General features: G+C 51.5%; 2 protein-coding genes across 5 annotated transcripts in view; one reads left to right on the top strand and one right to left on the bottom strand.

Moving 5' to 3' along the window:
• The window catches only part of INPP5F (inositol polyphosphate-5-phosphatase F), a gene marked incomplete in the record, with an annotated part of 139,701 nt that extends 138,609 nt beyond the window's left edge, over nucleotides 1-1,092 (bottom strand). The window contains 1 exon segment of the mRNA XM_056552439.1: nucleotides 855-1,092. Within this exon segment, the coding sequence (XP_056408414.1) occupies nucleotides 855-951 (97 nt within the window).
• LOC130310989 (putative nuclease HARBI1) overlaps nucleotides 1,013-9,701 on the top strand; it is an 86,864-nt gene continuing 78,175 nt past the window's right edge. For 2 of the 4 annotated variants that reach the window (XR_008859441.1, XM_056552442.1), the window contains exons 1-2: nucleotides 5,022-5,128; nucleotides 6,253-6,351. Coding sequence is in view for 1 of the 4 variants with exons in the window: in XM_056552441.1 (XP_056408416.1) it covers nucleotides 5,122-5,128 (7 nt within the window). In the remaining 3 variants the exon portion in view is untranslated. Of the gene's footprint in view, nucleotides 1,115-5,011; nucleotides 5,129-6,252; nucleotides 6,352-9,701 lie in introns of those variants that run through there. The other 2 variants (XR_008859442.1, XM_056552441.1) reach the window with 2 other exon arrangements.

Raw genomic sequence — 9,701 nt, 5'->3', positions numbered from 1 at the left:
ATTAACCCCCTCACCTGCCCCCCCCCCATATTTACATTAACCCCCTCACCTGCCCCCCCCCCCATATTTACATTAACCCCCTCACCTGCCCCCCCCCATATTTACATTAACCCCCTCACCTGCCCCCCCCCATATTTACATTAACCCCCTCACCTGCCCCCCCCCATATTTACATTAACCCCCTCACCTGCCCCCCCCCCATATTTACATTAACCCCCTCACCTGCCCCCCCCCCCATATTTACATTAACCCCCTCACCTGCCCCCCCCCCCCATATTTACATTAACCCCCTCACCTGCCCCCCCCCCCCATATTTACATTAACCCCCTCACCTGCCCCCCCCCATATTTACATTAACCCCCTCACCTGCCCCCCCCCATATTTACATTAACCCCCTCACCTGCCCCCCCCCCCCCATATTTACATTAACCCCCTCACCTGCCCCCCCCCCATATTTACATTAACCCCCTCACCTGCCCCCCCCCATATTTACATTAACCCCCTCACCTGCCCCCCCCCATATTTACATTAACCCCCTCACCTGCCCCCCCCCCATATTTACATTAACCCCCTCACCTGCCCCCCCCCCCATATTTACATTAACCCCCTCACCTGCCCCCCCCCATATTTACATTAACCCCCTCACCTGCCCCCCCCCCATATTTACATTAACCCCCTCACCTGCCCCCCATATATTTACATTAACCCCCTCACCTGCCCCCCATATATTTACATTAACCCCTCACCTGCCCCCCCCATATTTACATTAACCCCCTCACATTTACATTAACCCCTCACCTGCCCCACCACACTGTCATCACTCCCATCTGTCCCTGCCCTTCCATTGCACTGACCGGGGCGGCTGCACAAGGTCCCGTCATGGCGGCTGCACCACAGGGCCCGGTCCCCGCTCTGCAGGATGTAGTGGTCCTTGGCTTGAAAGAGCTCCATGGCCGGTGCGGGTGTGGTGTCTGCTCTCACATAGCTGCCACACGGAAGAAGTGGTACAGGCCGAACACGCCCCCCGCGCCGGACGTGGTTCGTCCCGACCTCACCCTAAACACACACAGTGACCGCCCATTGGTAGGCAGCGCGGGACACGCCCACAACAAAGGTGAATGACAGGTAAAAGGGCACTAACCACGCCCTCTTCCGGTATCGCTCAGGGCTCGACCCCGCTACCATGGGAACCAGAGCCCGAACAGCTGTGCGGCTGAGAAAGAGGGCGGGACTAAAGAGAGAAGGAGGGGCTGAGGAGAAACGGAGGGACAGAAGGGAGGCTGAGGAGAAACGGAGGGACAGAAGGGGGGCTGAGGAGAAACGGAGGGACAGAAGGGGGGCTGAGGAGAAACGGAGGAACAGAAGGGAGGCTGAGGAGAAACGGAGGAACAGAAGGGAGGCTGAGGAGAAACGGAGGAACAGAAGGGAGGCTGAGGAGAAACGGAGGAACAGAAGGGGGGCTGAGGAGAAACGGAGGAACAGAAGGGAGGCTGAGGAGAAACGGAGGGACAGAAGGGAGGCTGAGGAGAAACGGAGGAACAGAAGGGAGGCTGAGGAGAAACGGAGGAACAGAAGGGAGGCTGAGGAGAAACGGAGGAACAGAAGGGGGGCTGAGGAGAAACGGAGGAACAGAAGGGGGGCTGAGGAGAAACGGAGGGACAGAAGGGAGGCTGAGGAGAAACGGAGGGACAGAAGGGGGGCTGAGGAGAAACGGAGGAACAGAAGGGAGGCTGAGGAGAAACGGAGGAACAGAAGGGAGGCTGAGGAGAAACGGAGGGACTGAAGGGAGGCTGAGAAGAAACGGAGGGACAGAAGGGGGGCTGAGGAGAAACGGAGGAACAGAAGGGGGGCTGAGGAGAAACGGAGGGACAGAAGGGAGGCTGAGGAGAAACGGAGGAACAGAAGGGGGGCTGAGGAGAAACGGAGGGATGAAGGGGGGCTGAGGAGAAACGGAGGAACAGAAGGGGGGCTGAGGAGAAACGGAGGAACAGAAGGGGGGCTGAGGAGAAACGGAGGAACAGAAGGGGGGCTGAGGAGAAACGGAGGGACAGAAGGGGGGCTGAGGAGAAACGGAGGGACAGAAGGGAGGCTGAGGAGAAACGGAGGGACAGAAGGGAGGCTGAGGAGAAACGGAGGAACAGAAGGGGGGCTGAGGAGAAACGGAGGAACAGAAGGGGGGCTGAGGAGAAACGGAGGGACTGAAGGGAGGCTGAGGAGAAACGGAGGAACAGAAGGGGGCTGAGGAGAAACGGAGGAACAGAAGGGGGGCTGAGGAGAAACGGAGGAACAGAAGGGGGGCTGAGGAGAAACGGAGGAACAGAAGGGGGGCTGAGGAGAAACGGAGGAACAGAAGGGGGGCTGAGGAGAAACGGAGGGACAGAAGGGAGGCTGAGGAGAAACGGAGGAACAGAAGGGAGGCTGAGGAGAAACGGAGGGACTGAAGGGGGGCTGAGGAGAAACGGAGGGACAGAAGGGGGGCTGAGGAGAAACGGAGGAACAGAAGGGGGGGCTGAGGAGAAACGGAGGAACAGAAGGGGGGCTGAGGAGAAACGGAGGGACAGAAGGGGGGCTGAGGAGAAACGGAGGGACAGAAGGGGGGCTGAGGAGAAACGGAGGAACAGAAGGGGGGGCTGAGGAGAAACGGAGGAACAGAAGGGAGGCTGAGGAGAAACGGAGGAACAGAAGGGGGGGCTGAGGAGAAACGGAGGGACAGAAGGGGGGGCTGAGGAGAAACGGAGGAACAGAAGGGGGGCTGAGGAGAAACGGAGGGACTGAAGGGGGGCTGAGGAGAAACGGAGGAACAGAAGGGAGTCTGAGGAGAAACGGAGGAACAGAAGGGGGGCTGAGGAGAAACGGAGGGACCGAAGGGGGGCTGAGGAGAAACGGAGGAACAGAAGGGAGGCTGAGGAGAAACGGAGGGACTGAAGGGGGGCTGAGGAGAAACGGAGGGACAGAAGGGAGGCTGAGGAGAAATGGAGGGACTGAAGGGGGGCTGAGGAGAAGCGGAGGAACAGAAGAGAGGCTGAGGAGAAACGGAGGGACAGAAGGGAGGCTGAGGAGAAACGGAGGGACAGAAGGGGGGCTGAGGAGAAACGGAGGAACAGAAGGGGGGCTGAGGAGAAACGGGGGGACTGAAAGGGGGCTGAGGAGAAACGGAGGAACAGAAGGGGAGCTGAGGAGAAACGGAGGAACAGAAGGGAGGCTGAGGAGAAACGGAGGAACAGAAGGGGGGCTGAGGAGAAACGGAGGGACCAAAGGGGGGCTGAGGAGAAACGGAGGAACAGAAGGGAGGCTGAGGAGAAACGGAGGGACAGAAGGGGGACTGAGGAGAAACGGAGGAACAGAAGGGAGGCTGAGGAGAAACGGAGGGACAGAAGGGAGGCTGAGGAGAAACGGAGGGACAGAAGGGAAGCTGAGGAGAAACGGAGGAACAGAAGGGGAGCTGAGGAGAAACGGAGGAACAGAAGGGGGGCTGAGGAGAAACGGAGGGACCGAAGGGGGGCTGAGGAGAAACGGAGGAACAGAAGGGAGGCTGAGGAGAAACGGAGGGACAGAAGGGAGGCTGAGGAGAAACGGAGGAACAGAAGGGAGGCTGAGGAGAAACGGAGGAACAGAAGGGAGGCTGAGGAGAAACGGAGGGACTGAAGGGGGGCTGAGGAGAAACGGAGGGACAGAAGGGAGGCTGAGGAGAAACGGAGGGACTGAAGGGGGGCTGAGGAGAAGCGGAGGAACAGAAGGGAGGCTGAGGAGAAACGGAGGGACCGAAGGGAGGCTGAGGAGAAATGGAGGGACAGAAGGGGGGCTGAGGAGAAACGGAGGAACAGAAGGGAGGCTGAGGAGAAACGGAGGAACAGAAGGGGAGCTGAGGAGAAACGGAGGAACAGAAGGGGGCTGAGGAGAAACGGGGGACTGAAAGGGGGCTGAGGAGAAACGGGGGACTGAAAGGGGGCTGAGGAGAAACGGAGGAACAGAAGGGGAGCTGAGGAGAAACGGAGGAACAGAAGGGAGGCTGAGGAGAAACGGAGGAACAGAAGGGAGGCTGAGGAGAAACGGAGGAACAGAAGGGAGGCTGAGAAGAAACGGAGGAACAGAAGGGAGGCTGAGGAGAAATGGAGGGACTGAGGAGAAAGGGAGGGACCGAAGGGGGGCTGAGGAGAAACGGAGGGACTGAGGAGAAACTGAGTGACCGAGGAGGGACGGAAGAGAAATGGAGGGACCGAGAGGGGACAGAGGGAGAAATGCAGGGACCGAAGGGGGACTGTGGAGAAACGGAAGGACCGAGGGGGGACTGAGGAGAAACGGAGGGACCGAGGGGGTACTGAGGAGAAACGGAGGGATCGAGGGGGGGACTGTGGAGAAACAGAGGGACCGTGGGGGGACTGTGGAGAAACAGAGGGACTGAGGAAAAACGGAGGGACCGAGGGGGGACTGTGGAGAAACGGAGGGACTGAGGAGAAACGGAGGGAAAGTGAGGGGGGACAGGAGAAATGAAGAGAAAGTGAGGGGGGACAGGAGAAACTGAGGGAGTGAGGGGGGACAGAGGAGAAACAGAGAGTGAGGGGGGTCAGAGGAGAAACGTAGGTTGTGAGGGGGACAGGAGAAACGTAGAGAGTGAGGGGGGACAGAGGAGAAACGGAGAGAGTGAGGGGGACAGAGGAGAAATGGAGGTTGTGAGGGGGACAGGAGAAACAGAGAGTGAGGGGGGACAGAGGAGAAACGGAGAGAGTGAGGGGGACAGAGGAGAAACGGAGGTTGTGAGGGGGGACAGAGGAGAAACAGAGAGTGAGGGGGGACAGAGGAGAAACAGAGAGAGTGAGGGGGGACAGAGGAGAAACGGAGGGACCGAGGGGGGACTGAGGAGAAACAGAGAGAGTAAGGGGGGACAAAGGAGAAACCAAATGGGGGGCTGAGGGGGGAGAACAGAGGGACCAGGAGGGAAGGTCAGCGCGGAGGGACAGAGGGGAGTCTGGGGAGTAACTAAATGGAAGAACCGAGGGGGGGGGGGCGGTCCAGGAGAAATGGAGGGGTTGAGAAGGGCAAAGAGCAGACAGTTATTCGAACGCATTGTCTAGTTGTCACTGTCCGACACCATATTTGCAGTTTATGAGCCAGCAGTGACACATGAAAGGTTTGTGAAAAAAGAAAATAATAATTTTTTGAGAGTTTCTAAAACGCAATGTCTAAATGTTACTGACCAGAGGGTGCCACTTTTTGGGGCGGACTTAGTTGTTGGTCCTCAGGCAGCACAAATGGGATATTCTGTCCCCCATACTCCACCCTAGGACGGCTGCTCAAATGCTCTCATCTACCTTAATCTTCATTTTTATCTATGGTGCTGGTACCGTCTAGACAGGGCCAGATTGGCCATCGGGCATTTGGTGGACAGACCCTCAACCTGCCCTGAACACACAGTACTGTGACCGCCACTGTAAGAGCCACAGTTGTCGCTTTAAAGGGGTTCTCCGGTGCTTAGACATCTTGCACGCGGCACCCCGTTTGTAATCAGTCCCCAGAGCGTGTTCGCTCCGGGTCTGACTATCGACGACCACAGGGCCGACGGCGTGTGACATCACGCCTCCGCCCCCGTGTTACGTCACGCGCTGCCCCTCAATGCAAGCCTACGGAAGGGGGCGTGATAGCTGTCACGCCCCCCCTCCCATAGACTTGCATAGAGGGACGGAGCGTGATGTCACGCGGAGGCGTGACGTCACACGCCGCCGGCCCTGTGATCGACAGTAATCAGACCTGGAGCGAACATGCTCCAGGGACAGATTACAAACTGGGTGCCGCGTGCAAGATCACGGGGGTCCCCAGCGGCGGGACTCCCACGATCAGGCATCTTATCCCCTATCCTTTGGATAGGGGATAATATGTCTAAGCACCGGAGAACCCCTTTAAGTGCCATACTCAAGAAAGGCTACAGATGTGCGGCGCAGGGTCCTCTTTGCAGCCATAGAGGAGCAGAGCTAACCAGCAGATTTAAAGGATAACGCTACAGCCGCTGCCACACTGGAGCGGAAGAACTGTGCTCAGACGCTGCCTCTAGTAACCATGGGAGGGGGGACATAGGGATCTTGGGGGAGGGGGGGAGGACAGAGGGGTCTAGAGAAGGATAGTACATAGATGGCAGTATTATTTTCAGAGGCACAGTGTGTGGCAGGATTATATTCAGGGGGAACTGTGTGCAGCAGGGTTATACTCAGTGGGCACAGTGTCTACAAGCATTATAATAATTATTCCTATGGTTTATAGTATGAGGATCTGTTAACAAAATGAGGAGCCAAATGTAGCTGAAAGAAGTCCTGGAGCCTGAACAAGATAAAGAAGATAAATACTACAGAGATGTCTCCTGTGAGTCACTGATATCATTGTGTATTTTCCTGACTGCCCCATCAGAGCTGTAGTCACTGATATCATTGTGTATTCTCCTGACTGTCCCATCAGAGCTGTAGTCATTGATATCATTGTTTATTCTCCTTACTGCATCCATCAGAGCTGTAGTCAATGATATAATTGTGTATTCTCCTGACTGTCCCATCAGAGCTGTAATCCCTGATATCATTATGTGTTCTCCTTACTGTATCTATCAGAGCTGTAGTCACTTATATCATTGTGTATTCTCCTCACTATATCAATCAGAGCTGTAGTCTCTGATATCATTGTGTATTCTCCTGACTGTACCATCTGAGCTGTAGTCAATGAAATCATTGTGTATTCTCCTGACTGTCCCATCAGAGCTGTAGTCACTGATATCTTTGTGTATTCTCCTGACTGTACCCATCAGAGCTATAGTCTTTGATATCATTGTGTATTCTCCTGACTGTATCCATCAGAGTTGTAGTTACTGATATCATTGTGTATTCTCCTGACAGTATCCATCAGAGCTGTAGTCACTGATATAATTGTGTATCCTCCTGACTGTCCCATCAGAGCTGTAGTCACTGATATCATTGTGTATTCTCCTGACTGTATCCATCAGATGTAGTCACTGATATCATTGTGTATTCTCCTGACAGTATCCATCAGAGCTGTAGTTACTGATATCATTGTGTATTCTCCTGACTGTATCCATCAGAGCTTGAGTCACTGATATCATTGTGTATTCTCCTGACTATCCATCAGAGCTGTAGTCACTGATATCATTGTATATTCTCCTTACTGTATCCATCAGAGCTGTAGTCATTGATATCATTGTGTATTCTCCTGACTGTCTCATCAGAGCTGTAGTCAATGATATTGTGTATTCTCCTGACTGTCCCATCAGAGCTGTAGTCACTGATATCTTTGTGTATTCTCCTGACTGTATCCATCAGAGCTTGAGTCACTGATATCATTGTGTATTCTCCTGACTGTATCCATCAGAGCTGTAGTTACTGATATCATTGTGTATTCTCCTGACTGTATCCATCAGAGCTGTAGTCACTGATATAATTGTGTATTCTCCTGACTGTCCCATCAGAGCTGTAGTCACTGATATAATTGTATATTCTCCTTACTGTATCCATCAGAGCTGTAGTCATTGATATCATTGTGTATTCTCCGGACTGTCCCATCAGAGCTGTAGTCAATGATATTGTGTATTCTCCTGACTGTCCCATCAGAGCTGTAGTCACTGATATCTTTGTGTATTCTCCTGACTGTACCCATTAGAGCTATAGTCTCTGATATCATTGTGTATTCTCCTGACTGTATCCTTTAGAGCTTGAGTCACTAATATCATTGTGTATTCTCCTGACAATATCCATCAGAGCTGTAGTCACTGATATTGTGTATTCTCCTGACTGTATCCATCAGATGTAGTCACTGATATCATTGTGTAATCTCCTGACTGTCCCATCAGAGCTGTAGTCAATGATATCATTGTGTATTCGCCTGACTGTCCCATCAGAGCTGTAGTCACTGATATCTTTGTGTATTCTCCTGACAGTATCCATCAGAGCTGTAGTTACTGATATCATTGTGTATTCTCCTGACTGTATCCATCAGAGCTTGAGTCACTGATATCATTGTGTATTCTCCTGACTGTCCCATCAAAGCTGTAGTCATTGATATCATTGTGTATTCTCCTGACTGTATCCATCAGATGTAGTCACTGATATCATTGTGTAATTTCCTGACTGTCCCATCAGAGCTGTAGTCATTTGTAATTTCTGTAATCCCTGATATCATTATGTGTTCTCCTTACTGTATCTATCAGAGCTGTAGTCACTTATATCATTGTGTATTCTCCTCACTATATCAATCAGAGCTGTAGTCTCTGATATCATTGTGTATTCTCCTGACTGTACCATCTGAGCTGTAGTCAATGAAATCATTGTGTATTCTCCTGACTGTCCCATCAGAGCTGTAGTCACTGATATCTTTGTGTATTCTCCTGACTGTACCCATCAGAGCTATAGTCTTTGATATCATTGTGTATTCTCCTGACTGTATCCATCAGAGTTGTAGTTACTGATATCATTGTGTATTCTCCTGACAGTATCCATCAGAGCTGTAGTCACTGATATAATTGTGTATCCTCCTGACTGTCCCATCAGAGCTGTAGTCACTGATATCATTGTGTATTCTCCTGACTGTATCCATCAGATGTAGTCACTGATATCATTGTGTATTCTCCTGACAGTATCCATCAGAGCTGTAGTTACTGATATCATTGTGTATTCTCCTGACTGTATCCATCAGAGCTTGAGTCACTGATATCATTGTGTATTCTCCTGACTATCCATCAGAGCTGTAGTCACTGATATCATTGTATATTCTCCTTACTGTATCCATCAGAGCTGTAGTCATTGATATCATTGTGTATTCTCCTGACTGTCTCATCAGAGCTGTAGTCAATGATATTGTGTATTCTCCTGACTGTCCCATCAGAGCTGTAGTCACTGATATCTTTGTGTATTCTCCTGACTGTATCCATCAGAGCTTGAGTCACTGATATCATTGTGTATTCTCCTGACTGTATCCATCAGAGCTGTAGTTACTGATATCATTGTGTATTCTCCTGACTGTATCCATCAGAGCTGTAGTCACTGATATAATTGTGTATTCTCCTGACTGTCCCATCAGAGCTGTAGTCACTGATATAATTGTATATTCTCCTTACTGTATCCATCAGAGCTGTAGTCATTGATATCATTGTGTATTCTCCGGACTGTCCCATCAGAGCTGTAGTCAATGATATTGTGTATTCTCCTGACTGTCCCATCAGAGCTGTAGTCACTGATATCTTTGTGTATTCTCCTGACTGTACCCATTAGAGCTATAGTCTCTGATATCATTGTGTATTCTCCTGACTGTATCCTTTAGAGCTTGAGTCACTAATATCATTGTGTATTCTCCTGACAATATCCATCAGAGCTGTAGTCACTGATATTGTGTATTCTCCTGACTGTATCCATCAGATGTAGTCACTGATATCATTGTGTAATCTCCTGACTGTCCCATCAGAGCTGTAGTCAATGATATCATTGTGTATTCGCCTGACTGTCCCATCAGAGCTGTAGTCACTGATATCTTTGTGTATTCTCCTGACAGTATCCATCAGAGCTGTAGTTACTGATATCATTGTGTATTCTCCTGACTGTATCCATCAGAGCTTGAGTCACTGATATCATTGTGTATTCTCCTGACTGTCCCATCAAAGCTGTAGTCATTGATATCATTGTGTATTCTCCTGACTGTATCCATCAGATGTAGTCACT

The sequence above is a fragment of the Hyla sarda genome, unplaced genomic scaffold, assembly GCF_029499605.1.
Source record: "Hyla sarda isolate aHylSar1 unplaced genomic scaffold, aHylSar1.hap1 scaffold_161, whole genome shotgun sequence".
In the NCBI taxonomy this organism is placed as follows: Eukaryota; Metazoa; Chordata; class Amphibia; order Anura; family Hylidae; genus Hyla; species Hyla sarda.
This window is presented reverse-complemented; position numbering and strand designations above follow the sequence as displayed.